Source organism: Copidosoma floridanum, unplaced genomic scaffold, assembly GCF_036245765.1.
Source record: "Copidosoma floridanum isolate Cflo_tuat_1 unplaced genomic scaffold, Cflo_Japanese_pri ptg000025l, whole genome shotgun sequence".
NCBI classification, from domain to species: Eukaryota; Metazoa; Arthropoda; class Insecta; order Hymenoptera; family Encyrtidae; genus Copidosoma; species Copidosoma floridanum.
The window spans coordinates 4,839,974-4,859,253 of NW_028321902.1; the positions used below are offsets into that span (position 1 = coordinate 4,839,974).

Below are 19,280 nucleotides of genomic sequence, written 5' to 3' on the forward strand. Positions count from 1 at the left end.
CAATGGAATGAAAGAAAAAAAATTATTTCGACTTGCATCACACTTGACAAAATTTTTTTTGATTTGTGTGATTTAAATGGTTTTAATGCGATTTAAGTGTGATTTAATGCGATAAAATACGATTTAAAAGTGATTTAAATTTTAAATCATGCCTAACCTTTCTTGACTTCCTTATCAACTAGAAACGATGGTTAGTCACGTTTCTTTCTAATTTAAATAAGTTTCCATGGACATATTACAAAATAAATACAGTACAGCATACCAAAGAATTTAACAATGGAATGAAAGAAAAAAAATTATTTCGACTTGCATCAGACTTGACAAAATTTTTTTTGATTTGTGTGCTTTAAATGGTTTTAATGCGATTTAAGTGTGATTTAATGCGATAAAATACGATTTAAAAGTGATTTAAATTTTAAATCATGCCTAACCTTTCTTGACTTACTTATTATCTAAAAAACGATAGTCAGACATGTTTCTTATTCTCCATAATAAGTGTTGAGGGACAAATTAAAAAATAAATTCAGTACAGCATACCAAAGGATTTTACAGTGAAATAAAGAAAAAAAAAATTATTTCGACTTGCATCAGACTTGACAAAATTTTTTTTGATTTGTGTGATTTAAATGGTTTTAATGCGATTTAAGCGTGATTTAATGCGAAAAAATGCGATTTAAGAATGATTTAAATTTTAAATTATGCCTAACCTTTCTTGACTTACTTATTATCTAAAAAACGATAGTCAGCCATGTTTCTTATTCTCCATAATAAGTGTTGAGGGACATATTAAAAAATAAATACAGTACAGCTTACCAAAAGATTTAACAATGGAATGAAAGAAAAAAAATTATTTCGACTTGCATCACACTTGACAAAATTTTTTTTGATTTGTGTGATTTAAATGGTTTTAATGCGATTTAAGTGTGATTTAATGCGATAAAATACGATTTAAAAGTGATTTAAATTTTAAATCATGCCCAACCTTTCTTGACTTCCTTATCAACTAAAAACGATCGTTATTCACGTTACTTTCTAATTTCAACAAGTTTCCAGGGACATATTACAAAATAAATGCAGTACAGCATACCAAAGGATTTAACAATGGAATAAAAGAAAAAAAATTATTTCGACTTGCATCAGACTTGACAAAATTTTTTTTGATTTGTGTGATTTAAATGGTTTTAATGCGATTTAAGTGTGATTTAATGCGAAAAAATGCGATTTAAGAATGATTTAAATTTTAAATCATGCCTAACCTTTCTTGACTTACTTATTATCTAAAAAACGATAGTCAGTCATGTTTCTTATTCTCCATAATAAGTGTTGAGGGACATATTCAAAAACATATTCAGTACAGCATATCAAAGGATTTAACAGTGGAATAAAAGAAAAAAAATTATTTCGACTTGCATCAGACTTGACAAATTTTTTTTTGATTTGTGTGATTTATATAGTTTTAATGCGATTTAAGTGTGATTTAATGCGAAAAAATGCGATTTAAGAATGATTTAAACCTCAAATCATGCCCAACCTTTCTTGACTTACTTATTATCTAAAAAACGATAGTTAGTCATGTTTCTTATTCTCCATAATAAGTGTTGAGGGACATATTAAAAAATAAATTCAGTACAGCATACCAAAGGATTTAACAGTGGAATAAAAGAAAAAAAATTATTCCGACTTGCATCAGACTTGACAAAATTTTCTTTGATTTGTGTGATTTAAATGGTTTTAATGCGATGTAAGTGTGATTTAAAACGATGTAATGCGATTTAAGTGTGATTTAAATGATTTAAAATTCAATGCGATTCAAGTGTAATATAAATTGTAAATCATACCCGAGTTTTCTAACATTTTTATTTCAATTTAAAACAATGGTAAGGCATCCTTTTTTTCGAGCGTCTTTCTCACTTGTATAAGTTTCGCAGGACACAGAAATTCAATATACCATGTCAACGGATTAAACTTTTTATAATAATATTGCATTTCTACTTACGTTACTCTACACAAACTTTTTTTTTTATCTGTGTGATTTAAATGGTTTTAATGCGATTTAAGTGTGATTTAATGCGATTTAAGTGTAATATAAATTGTAAATCATACCCGAGTTTTTTAACATTTTTTTTTAATTCAAAATAATGGTAAGGCATTCTTCTTTCTCTCTTTAGATTTGTTCAAGCCCCTTTTGGTTCGGTTCGGTTCTCTTAACAAAATATACCTACATATAGGGAACCAAACAGAACTGGTTCCGTATATATAGGTATATTTTGTTAAGAGAACCGAACCGAACCAAAAGGGGCTTGAACAAATTTTGTAATAACAAATTATAGAGAGAAATAACAATTGACAAATTAATCAAAAACAAAAGTAGATCCTTTGTCCAAGCAGACTTATGTAAAGTCGTATTTATTATTTGAAAAAAAGATACTGTTCTGTTTGACAACAAAATAGTTGTTTTAATAATTAAATACAATTTTTTTTAGACTAAGTAACAATTTATTGAAATTTAAGTTACAGTATCTAAAATTATTTAAACGATTTCTAATAGTGTGTTAATTAAAATATTTTAAATACATTAAACAAAATATAAGAAATCTTAATACTTTGTTTCTAATATAATGTTTAAAATGAAATGTTTTAAATACAAAAAACTAGAAATACAACTTTATTTTTTATTTTTTATTTTAAACACTTAAATTGCATTTTAAATATTGTGTTTCAAATATTTGACCAAATACAAATGTATTTGATTAAGTATTCAAAATAATTTAGTCAATTATAACATAATTTTTTAATGTGATGGAACTTAAAATATAATTATGTAAAATAAAGCGCATTTCTATAAAATTTACAATCACTAGTTGATAACTGACAAACGAGTGTAAAAAAAGTGTTGCAAACTCTGCGGACATGCAGACGGAGGCTTACAGCAGGCCCAGCGGGTCGGTTCGTGAACGGTTCGTAAAAGGTAAACGGTTAGAATCGATAGGTATACTTCATCAAATTAAACATTTCCTAAGCGACTAACCTATTTTTTTTTGAAGATCTTAAATAAGATCTTAAATTTAAAATCTATTTCATTTTATTTTTTATTAACCGTAACGCTTGTACATACTACATACATGATTGGAATCATAGTTTGGAACTAGGAAGAAGAATAAAACTAGGAATAAAAATTGGAAAGGGTGTAGAGGAATACCACTACGCATTCGTCAGGAAAGTATCCTGTGGGTGAAAAAATAAATTTTAATTTTAAATCGCAATTTTTTTTTTTTTTTTATTTATAAACGAGCTATAGTGTTTTGTAATAAACAAATGTAAGCTCACAATGATTTTAGCTGGAAAATATATCTTACTCTTACTGGTTGCTACGTAAAAACGAGTCAGAAGTTAAAGTAAGCTACAACTTATGTCACCATATAATTAGGTTATATTTTTTAGTGTGTAAAAATTATACAAATAAAATGTAATTTACTGTATTGTACAATTTAATTATTATTTAAGTGTTCATTGTACACGGCATACGTTAAGTTACTTTTAACTTCGATGTATCACCGATGGACTTGCGATTTAAGTGAAATTAAAATAAGATTGTAAAAAAGTACAAAAAATAAAGTTAATTTTCTCTTTTACGAAAATAGTTTATTCGCGGTTACCTGCGATTTATCGCCGATATAAAAGCGATTTAAATGCGACTTAAATATATGGTCGAACTAAAATGTACAAGCTATTTTTGCCATGGTATGAAGAAAATAATTGTTTATTTTATAATTAATTTTAATTTTTTAACAGGAAAACAAATTTAATAGGACATATTTTTTTCAAAGTTATTAAGTCTATCTTTTGTATCAATAAATTCAACACGCAATATTATTTTTATTAAAAGGCCAAACCTATAGAATAATAATGACTTTGCACACTTATAAGTTCTTCATAAATTGAGGAAAAGTGTAACATTTAAGTAAGTACAACTTGCTAAATTAATTTAATCGCAGAACACATACACAAATAAAGGTTGAGCTTTGGTACATACGAAGAACATATGTAATTTTTTGTCCCTTCGTGGTTATGTCACGTAAGAGCTTAATTGGGCGCGGGTTTTGTTTTGGACCCAAAGGTTGTTAGTTGAAGACTCGCGAAGTTTTTTTTTTTTTTTTTTTTTTTTTTTTTTTAATTTATACTTCTTATTTAAATAGGTTAATATATTTATTTATTTATTTACGCATAATCAACTGTAGAAAAGCTTGCATGCGTAAAAGCTAAATCCAATAGCCCAACCCGCTCGGTCCGCACATGCTTAAATATATCTATTAATCTTAATTTAAAGCAATTATAAATAAAATATTCTCTTTGGCAAGTAAACATCGGCAATGAGAAACCCAATAGTTTCTCCGTGAAATTATTATTAAAATAATGTACTTAGCGAGATAGCATTGGCGATTCTTAACCCGACAGCTTTTCAGAATATTTGTTAATAAAACAATCTCTTTGGCAAGTAAGCATCGGCGATAAGAAACCCTAACATTTTTTTAGTGAATTTATAATTAGAATAATTTATTTGGTGGGTAAGCATCGGCTAGTAGAAACCCATGAATTTACCAGTGAATTTTTCAATAATACCTGCTTTTAGTCGAGTAAGCATTGGCCATTCAGCACGTAACAGTTTTCAATATATTTATTAATAAAATAATATTTTAAGTGAGTGAAAATCAGGGATTAGAAACCCAATAGTTTTCAAGGGAATTTATCAACTGAATAATCTCTTTAGCGAGTAATCATTGGTAATAAGAAACCCAATAATTTTTTAGTATATTTGTTAATAAATTGCCAAAGAGATGAGTTTATTTATAAATGCCCTAAAAACTGTTGACTTCTAATCACCGATGCTTACTCACCTGACCGATTTTTTAATATAAAATTCACTAATTAACTGTTGGATGTCTAATCACCAATAAGTACTGGCCAACGGTTCAATTGTATTAATAAATTTAATAAAACCTGTTGGGTTTTATCGATGATGTTCGCTCGCCAAAGAGATTATTTTATTAATCAATCCATTGAAAAACTGTTTAGTAACTAGTCTTCTTTGTAACCTTACTTCCACAATTTATATCGTTGTCGTAGTTTTGTTCAATTTATTTTGGTTTTCTTGAATTCTCACTTTGGTACTCTTGAAAGGACAGAGAGGACTCAAAGAGTATTGAGAAAACTATAGAGGACTTTTTGAGAGAACTTTAAGAGGACTGAAAGTAATTAGCCCCTCGTGAACATATTTAAACATGTGCGGACCGAGCATATTGTGTTATTGGAGTTAGCTTTTATGCATGCTAGCTTTTCTATAGTTAATCATTCATAAATAAATAAATATTTTAATGTATTTAAATACATAATATGAACTGAAGGAAAAAAAAAAATGGGTTTGCGAAAGTCTTAAACTCACTACCTTCGGGTCCACAACAACCCACGCAACCAATTGCGCTAACAAACCACAGATTAAGATGAAATTTAAAACTTACATACTCTCATAGTATGTACCGAAGCTTAACCTTTATTTGTAAATGCTTTCATTGATTAAATTTTATTCTGATCTCATCATAAGTTGTACTTATTTAGATGTGTTATTTTTCCTCAATTATTTATTTAATTAATTTAATTAATTATTATTTCAAATAAAATTTTACTTTAATTACTATTAAAAATATAATGATAAATACAGTATTTAGTTCAGATATTCGATTAAAATAAAGTAATTATGTATTTAAATAATTTGAATTAAAGTTGAACTCAAGTATTTCAGAGTATCTCAACTCTATCAAATACTGCCCATCACTGTATCCAACCTCCTTTTAAAGTTAGTAATGATAGAAAGAAGCTAGACTTACCATTGCTTTTATTTAAAATAGAAGTAAAAAAGTTCAGACATAATTTAAAATTTAAATCACCTTAAATAGCAGTAAATCATTTTAAATCACACTTAAATCGCATATTTTCGCATTAAATCACACTTAAATCGCAATAAAACCATATAAATCACACAAATCAAAAAAAATTTTGTCAAGTCTGATGCAAGTCGAAATAATTTTTTTTCTTTTATTCCACTGTTAAATCCTTTGGTATGCTGTACTGAATTTATTTTTGAATATGTCCCTCAACACTTATTATGGAGAATAAGAAACATAACTGACTATCGTTTTTTAGATAATAAGTAAGTCAAGAAAGGTTAGGTATGATTAAAAATTTAAATCACTCTTAAATCGCATTTTTTCGCATTAAATCACGCTTAAATCGCATTAAAACCATTTAAATCACACAAATCAAAAAAAATTTTGTCAAGTCTGATGCAAGTCGAAATAATTTTTTTTCTTTTATTCCACTGTTAAATCCTTTGGTATGCTGTACTGTATTTATTTTTGAATATGTCCCTCAACACTTATTATGGAGAATAAGAAACATGACTGACTATCGTTTTTTAGACAATAAGTAAGTCAAGAAAGGTTAGGCATGATTTAAAATTTAAATCATTATTAAATCGCATTTTTTCGCATTAAATCACACTTAAATCGCATTAAAACCATTTAAATCACACAAATCAAAAAAAATTTTGTCAAGTCTGATGCAAGTCGAAATAATTTTTTTTCTTTTATTCCCCTGTTAAATCCTTTGGTATGCTGTACTGTATTTATTTTTGAATATGTCCCTCAACACTTATTATGGAGAATAAGAAACATGACTGACTATCGTTTTTTAGACAATAAGTAAGTCAAGAAAGGTTAGGCATGATTTAAAATTTAAATCACTTTTAAATCGTATTTTATCGCATTAAATCACACTTAAATCGCATTAAAACCATTTAAATCACACAAATCAAAAAAAATTTTGTCAAGTGTGATGCAAGTCGAAATAATTTTTTTTCTTTCATTCCATTGTTAAATTCTTTGGTATGCTGTACTGTATTTATTTTGTAATATGTCCCTGGAAACTTATTTAAATTAGAAATAAACGTGACTAACCATCGTTTCTAGTTGATAAGGAAGTCAAGAAAGGTTAAGCATGATTTAAAATTTAAATCACTTTTAAATCGTATTTTATCGCATTAAATCACACTTAAATCGCATTAAAACCATATAAATCGCACAAATGAAAAAAAAAATTCGCCAAGTATCATTTACGCAAAAGAAAATAATTTTTTTATTTTTAATTCTTTGATGTAATGTATTTAATTTATTTTTTCAGTATGTCCCTTGAACCGTGCTACTGCTAGAAAGAAGCATGAATTACCATTGTTTTTATTTGAAATGAAAGTAAAAAAAGTTGGTCATTCATTTAAATCTTAAGTCACATTTAAAGCGCAATAAATCGCAATGAATAACACTTACATCGCATTTAAAACCATTTAAACGACGCAAATAAAAAAAAATTGTCTATTGTAACGTAGGTGGAAATTATTTTCCATTTTGAATGTGCAATCCTTTAACATAATGTGTTAAATTTCTTGTTTAGTATATCCTTTGAATTTTACTAATGTTAGAAAAAAGCATGACTTACTATTCTTTTTATTTGAAAATGAAGTCAGAAATGTTGGACATGATTTTAAATGTAAATCAAGCTTAAATGTCACGAAATCGCATTAACTACTCTTAAATCATGCAAATCTGATAAACATGTAGTAATATTATCAGCAAGTAGAAAAACAATTTTATTTGCATAAATGTTGAAGTACAGAAATGCATAAGTTTAAGGTGTGTTGAAATATGGCCCTTGAATTTAGGGCACATATAACTTTAAAAGATTAATTTTTGTTGAAAATAATTGTGGTTTGAAACAATCTTGTTGTTTTGGGCACACTATTTTTTGACTTGTGTAAGTATTAACAACTTATTATGGTGGAAAAAGGCCATACCTACTGTACACAGTTTGTTTTTTGGAAAAAAATATCCAAGTTGGGCGTGATTTACATTAACTTTAATTAAATTAAAATCCCGGTTTTATCGGTAAATAACCTTTAAATCAAGCAAATGTGCAACTTAAAACTATAGTATTACTTGAAATGAATCATTATTTTAAAATAAAAAGCTCTTTATACGTGTACATCGCATGCTAACACAACTGTGTGCTCTACGTAACGTTAATTTCCAATAATGACTGAATTAGCCTTGAATTACGGACTGTGGTTACCTTTATCTTTAAAATTATATACATTTAGAGTATCTAGGTCATTTAAGTATGTTTAAAAAAAATTTTTTTTTTCATCGTGATTTAAAGATGATTTAAAGATTTAACTGTGATTTAAAGCATCGGAACAGTGATTTAAATCGCTTAAATCGCGTGGGTAGCCCCTCGACGACGACGCCAGAAAAGCGTGAACCAACAATCGCCCCCGTATATTGTACGTTTATGCACTGTAGCACCGATGCCTATCGCCTTGTTTTTTTTTTTTTTTTTTTTTTTTTTTCATCCTTTCCGCCATTTTTCCGCAATTAAATCGTTAACTGTGCACAGGAAACGCGCGCCTGTCGTTTCCTTCCTCTGCGCGTGTGTGCATCTTTCCATGGTTGGATTAATCATGAAAAAAAAAAAAAAAACCTCCATATCCAACTTTGGACTCGGTGTTGTTCGTCTATATATATATGTGGTAAACTCAAATACGCCACAGCAACGTGTAAGTTTCAATACTCGACGAGTGGAGCAATTATAGAGTATACTTTACCGGGGGCTGCGAATTAATTTTTGCTCTCGCCCATACGAGACATAATATAAGCGGTGAGGGCAAATTATGAGAATCTCAAACGATGACGACACGCCCTCTTTTTGTACGACGCGTAGGAGAGAGGAGTAATCATTTCATCAGCGCCTACATTCCCGACGAGAGCTCGGTTTAATTCGCGCCAATCGCAAGAGTGAGTAATACACACGCGCGTTTATGATCAAGTTATTCTCTTTTTTTTTTTTTTTTCTTCTTCTTCTTCTTTTCGTCGAGAGAGTGGTGATGCATCGTCGATTGGCTCAATCAACGAATTAAACCTTTTTACATACTTTTTTTTTTTTTTCTTTACATGATTATCGTCGTTAGAGGTAGTACGTTTTTGCTGCAGAGTTGAATGCTCGTGTCGAGTATTATACACGAGTCATCTCTCTTGATTTCAAATCAGTGCTCTTAAGCCATTGGTTTGGCTCATGAGTGTCTTTAATCGTCTTGAAAAAGTATAAAATATGCGTAAGTACGTCATTTTTTATCATGGTAAAAAATGGCCCAATCGCCAAAAGAACTGATGTAATTTCTTTTACTTGCTCCATTCAAGGAAAATTAATCTATTTTTCAGAAATAATTACAATATACATTATGATCTCCTTAATTTCGCGGATATTAACATATTATTATTATTATTATTATTATTTTTTTTTTACAATTTCACGTACATTGAGGAGCCCATTAGTTTTAAAACTGAATATTTTCCTCATCTTGTACACCCTCAAAATTGCTTACGTGTACTACAGCTTTGAGGTATAATTTTCCCAAGTTTCGTATACGTATGAATAAAGCCTCAATTTTCAACACATAAAATTTATTGTTCTTGTATATACAATTTGTGGTTACACCATTTTAAAAACATCCCTTCGCCGCATCTATAAAATCAAATGATAATTTTATACTCGAGCCATCATGCTGTTCATAAAACACAATGTACCTACAAAAGAAACCTGTTCCTCCGTTTGATTTGATAACCAAATCACTGGTATGATTATACGCATTAATATATTACAAGAAGAGCGCGATTACAATTACAATAAAAAAAAAAAAAGTATTTCCCTCGCCGCGTACCACCCCCCGTACGATCTACACGTATATTACCCCCAATAGGAAAATCGCTCGTTCCAGCAGCCTTCCATTTTCCATCTTCCCCCCTTACGAAAACACAATATCTATAACACGGAAAGAAAAGCCGAAGGGATAAATTCACCCCACACGAAAAAAGGGGCAGATGTGTCTCGTACCCCCTCGGAAAAACCCCCCTTTTACAACACACCCCCCAATAGGATAGGAAATGTGTATATACAAAAACACAGCTCCTGCACGTATCTTCGACCCTTTCGGTCTATCAACTCTATAACATCCCCTCTACTCCTTCGCGTCAGTTTACGACACTATTTTCCTTCGCTCCAATAACGGGCTCTTTGTAACTGATGGTTTGTTTTTCATTCCGCGCGATTCCTATACATTGTATTCGCGTCGCACGTCGAGTATATACGTATACACAGCCTTAAAACTATACACGTTTTTTTTTTTTTTTTTTTTTTTTCTCTCGTTCACGCAACTCGATTATACATCACGCCAAGAAGCCTCGCACACGTAATGAATTTTGCAATATGGTATACATATGGGTTTACCATGGTATTACACTCTCGTTACATCGTTGCGTTAGCTATAAAAAAAAAAAAAAAGAACCTCGTGTGCGCGCGTTTATTTAATTGTATACGCTTCCGGTCTGTGTTACGGGGGGGGCACGTGTATATAGTATATCTTAAGCGAGGCGTGTCGAGAGTGGTGTACATGTTGACCGCGGAACGCGGGTATCGAAGAGGCCGTACCACCCCCGCGTACAAACGGCGCACTGGAAGCTATATACAATATATATATACGTGTGTCGATCGGAGATCAAAGCGAGAGCGTGTGTTTATACCACGTTCGATAAACACCACGGCCAGAGGAAGACGAAGGCCGAGAAATTCTTGTATGATATACGGCACGTATATGCATGAACGCGGCAGCTGCATCATAATATATATAATGTGTATACACGTTTGGCTCCTAGATGTCAGCTGTCGCATACGTATATGTCTTATAACAGGTTATTACATCGGCGATAATTAAATGCATCATGAGTCTTGGACAATTAATTTACCAACAAATGTATATATGTACAATTGCATCGTATGTAAATTCTCATGCGTATATATATTATGCACGGGAGAGTTGGTGTGAATTTTCCCCTCAAATGTAAAGATGAGCCACTCTTTTTCACCGTTTCGTAAGAGATAGAGCCGGGAATGTGTTATATAATGTCAGTGAAAGAAAGATAATACTTGATCGCGCAATCGGCTTTTGTTTATATGTATAATACGGAGTTTTATTCACTACGAGTCGAGTGGGGGAAAAAAAAAAAAAAGAAAAAAGGTAAGTATATATTTAAGGACCCAGAGTCCACACTATTATCTCGTTGTCCAAACAAACCCCACATCGACGCACGTATCGCTGCCCTCGCGTGTACCTATATATATATGTACGATACGTATTAATAAAAGGACCTTTTTTGATTCAACGGGGCGCGTGTATGTATATATGGAAGTAAGTCGAGGGAGTCAGAGATGTATATGTAAAAGCGCCCTGCTTCCGACTATACGTAATGTATTCCCCGCGTGGTACATGGACGGTGGCGATGATGATGACAAACCGATAGAGCCGTACGAGGGTGGATCGATGACTCCCCCTTTCTCTCGACCCGACCACTTGACCGTTATTTTTTTTTCACCATCATCTCTCTCCTCTTCTCTTAATCGTAATAGTACGGCATAGTGCACGAGTTATATATATGCGCCTACTTCCGATCTTGACCATCTGTGTGGGTGTTTATTTGATTCACCGAATGAGTTGTACAACAGACGCTGTGTATACATACTTTCGCAAAAATTGAGCAAGAATAAGCGGAAAAGGGCATTCCAAAAGCTCGCCAGCACGTGCATCATCATCATCATCGTGGGCGAAAAAAAAAAAAAAAGACAATGGCCACGCGTATGCGTATGATCTCGCATGTATATATATACAATGGAGGGAAAAAAAAAAAGGGGGAAATAAAAGTAGCCGATCGCGGAAATTACAGCACGTGCATGTGATATTTTCAATCGAAGGAGGAGTGCGTCCGTAAGTGTGTGTATTTATATGTAGATATTAATGGGATGAGCCATGTGGTTTGCGGTGGTCAAACGCGAGCCAGTTGTCTCTGAAATATACAGAGAGTACACCGCAAGTGAGCGGATAAAGAAAACGTTTTCTCATTCTTCCGTAATTTTGGGCAATTTTACCTCTATAGCCATTCAGTTCTACTATCGACCTACTGGAAAAAAAAAACAAAAAACAAATTCCTACTCGGAAAACCAGCCGAAATCCAAACAGGTGTTTTTTGTACGACGTTAGTCGGCGCCAACCATCGTCAGCGGCAAAAAGGTGTATACATGTATATTCCGCGACGAGCGTCTTCGGTAGCAGCCAACATCTGTCGGGCGCGTCGCGGTGCCAATCCCCGAGCGTATACGTAAAAAACAGGTGCATCGAGGATGAGCATCGGGAGGTAAAACAAAATGAAAAAAAAAAAAAAAATCGATTCTGAATTATTAATTTATTTTCGTACCCTCCAGACGGCCAACTTGGAGGAGGAGGGAAAATTACTTCCATCATCATCATCATCATTATTATTATTTTTATTCACGCATACACATACATATGGGTTACATGGCGTTATTTGTATAAAAAAAAAAAAAAACAGTGGGTCGGCAGATGCGTACCTATTGGCAAAGCTGCAGGAACTAGCCACAGCGAGTGTAAAAAGTTTTTCCCCATGTGCATGCATACATAAAAGCTCAGCGGTCGATCTCCGATGCACACCGATCGCCACATGCAGATTTTCCTATATACGTATACATACAGCTTGACCACCCAAGATTATATTGTACAGGGATGCGACAACTTCTTTCATTGCGTCACCACAGTATATATATGCTTGCACAAAAGAGTCGCCATATTATACTTCTGGCTTGATACGTTCTTAAGCATCATCGAATGTATGACCGGAAGGGAATCGTTGGACGCGCTGATGGTTTTCAATGGGAGGCGCGAGCGCGTCGTTTTTTTTTTTTTTTCCGTCAGTGGACGAGAGCGCACAAAGGGTATCGTTTTTTTTTTCCTTTTTTCTTTTGGTGTATGAGTGTGTCGCTGATGCGCTTCTTTTGGGGAACGGCTCGTGCCATCGATGCGCCGCGGAGTGGGGGGACGTTGTTCGCTGTGACGCGGGAGGGGGTAAAGCCAATTCTTTTATTTATTTTTTTTTTGTTGCGCTACGTTGTGCGGGAACTTCGGGGAAAGTTATTTTCCGTGTGGGGGATTTCTTCGCGTTGCGCACAATGCGCGGGGACTTGGGCGCGGTTACTTTTTCCATTTTTTTAAAGTAGGATGTATACATTTGTTGAATGTTGCAATTGCTTTAATCGTGCAAGAATTTTTTTTTTTCATTACGTTTTTTACTTCAGTGATTAACAGTTTTTTTTTTCCATCAGTAACAATGTTTTACAAATTGTAAGGAAAAAGGCGGATATTCCAATATATGCCAAGAAAAAAAAACATTTTTTTTTTTTAGCTAAAAGAATGCACTTTATTTAGGAAACAATTTTTTTATTTTCTAATGATTTAAAAATCTATAAAATAAAAGTCTGCACGGGCACTTCACTGATTTTCAAATGCAAAAGTAATGAATAAAAATTAATCAACACAAGGATTTTATTTCATTCGACGTTTGCTTTTTTTTTTATTATTATATGGATGAGCACGAAAGCTTTTCCAATTTTATTTCTCCCGTACGTGCATCAATTGGAGAAAACACTGTCGCGTGAGTCATTTGATTAATTCAATAAAAAGTCCACAGTTCAAACTGTGAAATAAAAATTTCAAGTGAAAATACACGAAAGTGATGTACAATACGAACTCGGAATGAATTTGACAACTTTTAAATGAATGACAGTCCAAAACATTTGCCCCAGAAACGAAGTAAGCCCAGTAAGTTTCTCGGTAAAAATTACTCGATGCACTTTGGCAGTTTTTTTTAACTATCACTATTGTTTGTAAAAAAAAAAAAAAAAAATTACTCAAATACCTGGCACCGTACATATTATTCACATACCTGTTCTGAAAAGTATAAGCACGTCATTCAAACACGTGCAGCGAGAGAAATTCGATCCATCGTCCAAGCAGCTTCGAAGTTAGCTTCGAAATATGAAAAAAATCTCGTAATAAGCGATGACAGGCACCCGAAGCCAATCCACGTAATATTCGTGAGGGGGACTGCATTTGAATATTTCCGGGTAACAATCGCGTGCACCCCCCTGCCCAACCTGCACCGGAAATTTAAAAAGCCCCGAAGTACAGAGGGAAGAAGGAAAAAAAAAAGACGACGGAGCCAGATTTAAAGGCACACCGCACGTTACATATATATATATATATACATGACGCAAGAGCGCTAGCTTCCTCCTCGAAGATATTGTACCTGCGTGACGGTGGAGAAATAAAAAAAAAAAAAAAGCAGGTTTATCGTAGGAACAGCTGAGCGATGCTTCCAATGGGGAAAATCACTGGCATCGCTCTGAGGGAAGTTGTTTTCCCACGCGTACATGTATAGGTCTAGATCGCGCGATTTCACGTATATACTTGGGTGCTATAATATGTAACTATATACAATACATGATCTTTTGGGATTAGGGGGCTTTTCTTCCTAGAACCGGATGGGGATGTTTACGCTTTTACAGTCGCTCTCGTTTTTCGAGGTTTTAATGTGATTATGGGGACATGAAACTGATGATTTATCGTAAGCGCGACTAGCGATCATTGGATAAAGCGAAGGTTGTGAGGTTTTTTTTTTTTGGAAAAATAAAATAAAGGATTCGTAAGTAACTATTTGTATCTATAATTGACACTTGGCTTGTGACAACTATCAGTGGCTTTTGAAAAACTAGTTAAAAATATATACATCGATAATTATTAAAATAAAAATATAGTATGGGACATGGACGTGTAACATAAAGTGCACTGTCAAAATTTTTTTTACGTGTTTACAAAACGTATTACTGCAATAAAAATTAATTCTTTGTGAGATAAGCAAATTGCACAATTGGCTGGATGAAATCAAACACAATTTCAAACTTTGATGTGGAAAGGTTACCGATAATTTTATTTAGCTGGTCAAATGATTGATAAATTATTTATCGGTTTCGTAGTTGTTGAAAACTAAGTATTCGGATTCAAAGTCTTAATAAATAGTATTTCAAATAACATATATATTATATACATATACGGATATAAAAAACGAGTACGTGTGATTACTATGATATTGCTGGTAAAAAATAATAAAAATCATAAATCTAGGTAGGAGAAAATTTTTACAAACAGCAGAAAGAGAAAATGCGTGTGAAATAATTATCTACGTACACCAACCAATGTAGTAAACAAAAAATAAGAAACAAGAGAGATGAAAGGGTTAGCAAACGTCGCACATGTGCGATTCGTCGGAAAATAAAAAAAGCCCTTGACTCCAGGTGTTGCTACACAGAAGGTAATGAAAATGTGAGTGCGAGAGACAGCAGATGAAAAGATAGTGAAAAAAAAAAAAAAAAAGAAACAATCTAGCGACAGAAAACAAAATATCCTCTACAGAAACAGTTAATAAAATGTTTTTTTTTTGTTTTTTTTGTTTTTTTTGTTTTCTCATATAAAACTGCTCACCGTTGTTACTATCGTCGCCCTGATAGCCCTCCATCGAGTATTCTTTCTGATGGATTCTTATGCGATCTGCGTTCCTCGCTAAAAAAGAAACCAGAAAAGAAAAAAGCACAATGTTAGCTTCAGTTTCCAATTTTTTTTTGTTTTTTTGTTTTTCAAAAGTCTAGAGAGAGAAAAAAAAAACAAACAGTACACGTGTGCGCATACCATTTGCTACACGTATCTTTCGATAAACGCCATAAATTTATAATTACAAAATATTCATGGAAAAAAAGGGCAGGTTGCCCGAAAAATGGGACTTATAATGATAACCCAGCAATTTTCGCTCGCAGTACAAGCTAATTGGAACGACTGGAAGAGGGGGGAAGAAAAAAAAAAAATTTTCGTCGATGGACCGTGTGTGCGTTTTTCTCGCTTTCACCGTCATCTGCCGGAGAGAAAGGAGAGGGGGGGTGTAGGGCACACGCGTTTTGCGGACCAAAAAGGCCGCAGGTGCTCCGTCGACGCGTGCCGCGCGACCAATCGGCTGTGCGTGAGCTTTTTTTTTTTTTTTTTTTTTTCAGATGCAGTTTTGTCTTTGCTCGCGCCCAAGGTATCTCTTAAAACACACAGGACATGCATGGAAAATGTATTTAAAAAAAAACCAAGTAAGAACAAGCCCTAACTTATAATTCGTCATTGCTCATTTATTGCCAACATTTATTACAGAACAACAAAATTTGTTGATGTTTACAGAAGTTGAGTATAATATCGCTGATCTTTTAAGGGCCTTTTCCATAACAACATCCTCAACAAATTTGAAGCTATAGCTCTACTCTCGAGCTACTCTGCTGTTATAAAAAAATTATTTCCAAGACTAAATTGACGAGACCAAGTCCTTTTCATTTGTACGTTTAATCACAGCGCGAGCGATTTAATTGTACGTTAAAGACTTTGTCAAGTATGGATTGATGATGGTATGAATGAACCGTACAGTAAAACGTGGATACATTGATTGTATTTTTATATATAAAGCCTCAAAATAACAACTGAAGTATCCTGCATAGCTTTTTTTTTTACGTATGAAAAAAAAAAAAAAAAAAAAAAAACATCATTAGCAACAACCCTTGAATTAGCAGCGGTGAGCTTCATTAAACGGTTCGCGTCATGTGTTGCAGCTAATATATGATATATTATAACGAGGAACAGCAGTGCAGTGTAGACAACAATATTCGAAGTTTCGAGTCTCGGGTGTATAGATATACGAAACGGAGACGGAGGAATAATGGACACGGCGGGCCCGAAGATTACCAAAAGCGAAGCAGCTGCCACGAAGTATTGAGAAGGCCAACTGTCTCTTCTTTTCCTTCTGTTTAAGACGTCTCTCGCTCGGCACTGAAGATGACGTATATATAAGGAAAGTGCGCGCGTAATTTCCTTCGGTTTGCCGAGTCGATGGAAAGTACAATACTTGGTGTATACATATATGTACCTATTGGTGGGGAGAAAGAAACATTTTTCATGGGCACAATAGGGAGAGATCTATTAGCATTGAATTAATTTACTCGCGATATAGCTATATGTGATGACGTGCTGTGTGTGTATTTCAATTCATACTGCGTTTTTCTCGTCTTCCTCTCGTACGATTCACCAGATTTATTCCCATCCAGGGGGTCGGTGTTTTTAAACGGTGTATAGAGAGAGGAGACGGAAAAGCAGGAGGGAATATTGTATATGAAGAGAAAAAAGACTTTCATTACTATTCGAGGGATAACTTTTTCTCAAACTTTTTTTTTTTTTTTTCTTCTCTTTATAAGGTTCTCGTACGAGAGATTTGTTTTTTTTTTTTTCTGGGCATGTACGACTACTGTTTTCACTTATCCCTAAATTATAAATACCACGCACAACAATTATACTGACGGCACTTTGAAAAAACAAGTGGAAAAATCACGAAATTTACTCCAAACGGCTTCTTTTTTCATTATCCTGAAAATTTAGTTTATTTTTTGTTTTAAAAAAGAGAAGAACTCCTTGTAGGGGAAAAAAAATGTTATTTCGTTGTGAATATAACATCGACGAGAGTCGCCGCGGGGAGAAAATCGTAGTCTCTATACCCACTGTACACCTATACTCAGAGAAAAAAAAAGGTAGAGAGAGAGAGAGAGAGAAATAAAGCGTGAAATGTAAAAATAATGACCGTAAGGGGCACCGCGGCGATAAAGGCCACTCTGATGCGAGCCTTTCCACCCGACAACCCTTTGGCCGATCACGGCACGCGTGGCGGGTCAAAGGGGCGCGCGAGTGGCGGAAAAACGCGAGAGCCGCTTTTCTCGCTCGAGAGCCCCTCTTTCCGCTCTCTCGCGGAAAAATTTTTTTTTTCCCCTCCCCTCGTACACTCATTCCCACGAACCTCTCCAAGGGCGATTGTATAGTGCCGCGTGTCGTTTAGTCGAGGGCTTCTACGTGGGTACAAACGCTGTTGAAGTCTTTTCTTTGTTTGCCATCATCCAGTTGCACAAAGTTTATTCATCTCGAGTGTGCCAACAATTTTTACACTTTTAGAAAAACCTTGAAATTTAATAACATGTATATATGGTCCTAAGAAAAATTTATCTCAACGGCAATGAGAACAAAAAACGTTCCTAAAAAAAATGTTCGTAATGCATCATACGAGTGCCCGATGGTAATACGTAATCGTAACTTAATCAATAATGGTCAAAGCATGTACGATTTCCAAACGGACCCATCGTCCGATCTCCGATAGCGTACATACACGCGCTGATGATGCATCTGCGTGGAAAAAAAAAAACAAAAAAAAAAGAAACAATGGTATACAAATGCTGCTGACCTCCCCAAAAGTGTTTCTTGCAAATGGGTAAGTACATAACGAGCGTCGCGTCTCGGTCAGTCGTCAGAAGCTGCATGTGCCGTCCAGGTGTCAATGCCCACACACATACACACACACACAGGCGCGCCGCGCATAGCGGCTGTATGTTACAACAACGCAAGGGAGAAGTTCCAGGTGCACTTCGGCCGCCGATGCCTCTGCCCCCCCCCCTCCTCCTCTGCTTCTTCTTCTTCTTCTCGTTGTTTCCCGAAGTACGGAACCCTACGGGGAGTTAGGATCCATATACGCAAGGGAGGCCGCCCCATCCGAGGGAGTACACGGTGTCATGGTATATATGTATATGGTACGATGCCTATACATGTACAGACCCTTGGGGCAGCTGGTAGCCGGAAGTCAGTGTGTGCAAATGCTGTACACGCAGCAAACGAGAAGAGGAGCGAGCTATACACTTTGGATGTGTATACGCGCGGCGTCTATTGTGGGAAGATCCGCAAAAGTGCTCCTCGTCATCGAGGAGAGAGCATATAATATATACATCCATACAGGGGGAGGAAAAGCTTCGAGTGTGAGAACGCGTCGCGGTTAAATGTCCCAAAACGAGTCGTGGTTGGGGAGTGGGGAAGAAGAAAATCAAATGGGTGTGGTTGGAAATCTCAAGTCGATTAGTAAAATCAATTTGGGCGATTGATGCTGGTGATGGTCAGTGTAACAGGTTTATCGTTCGATTGACACGACACGCGGATTGTTTTTTTTTTTTTTTTTTTTTTTTATTGCGAGTACACCGGAAACCGATACGAGCCCCTGCTTATATTTTTTTTTTCCGATAAAACGTTGAGTACTGTGAGTGGTATACACGCGACGCGTCGACGTCGTCATTCGATCGGTAAATCCGATAATGACACGAGGTGGGGGTGA

General features: G+C 34.3%; 1 protein-coding gene across 2 annotated transcripts in view; it reads right to left on the reverse strand.

The window, feature by feature from the left end:
• The window catches only part of neur (E3 ubiquitin-protein ligase neur), a 63,067-nt gene that overhangs the window by 26,347 nt on the left and 17,440 nt on the right, over positions 1–19,280 (reverse strand). The window contains exon 2 of one of the 2 annotated variants that reach the window (XM_089595288.1): positions 15,542–15,619. The exons of the other annotated variant lie outside the window; for it this stretch is intronic. Within the exon in view, the coding sequence (XP_089451414.1) occupies positions 15,542–15,619 (78 nt within the window). The remainder of the gene's footprint in view (positions 1–15,541; positions 15,620–19,280) is intronic. 2 annotated transcript variants of the gene reach the window in all.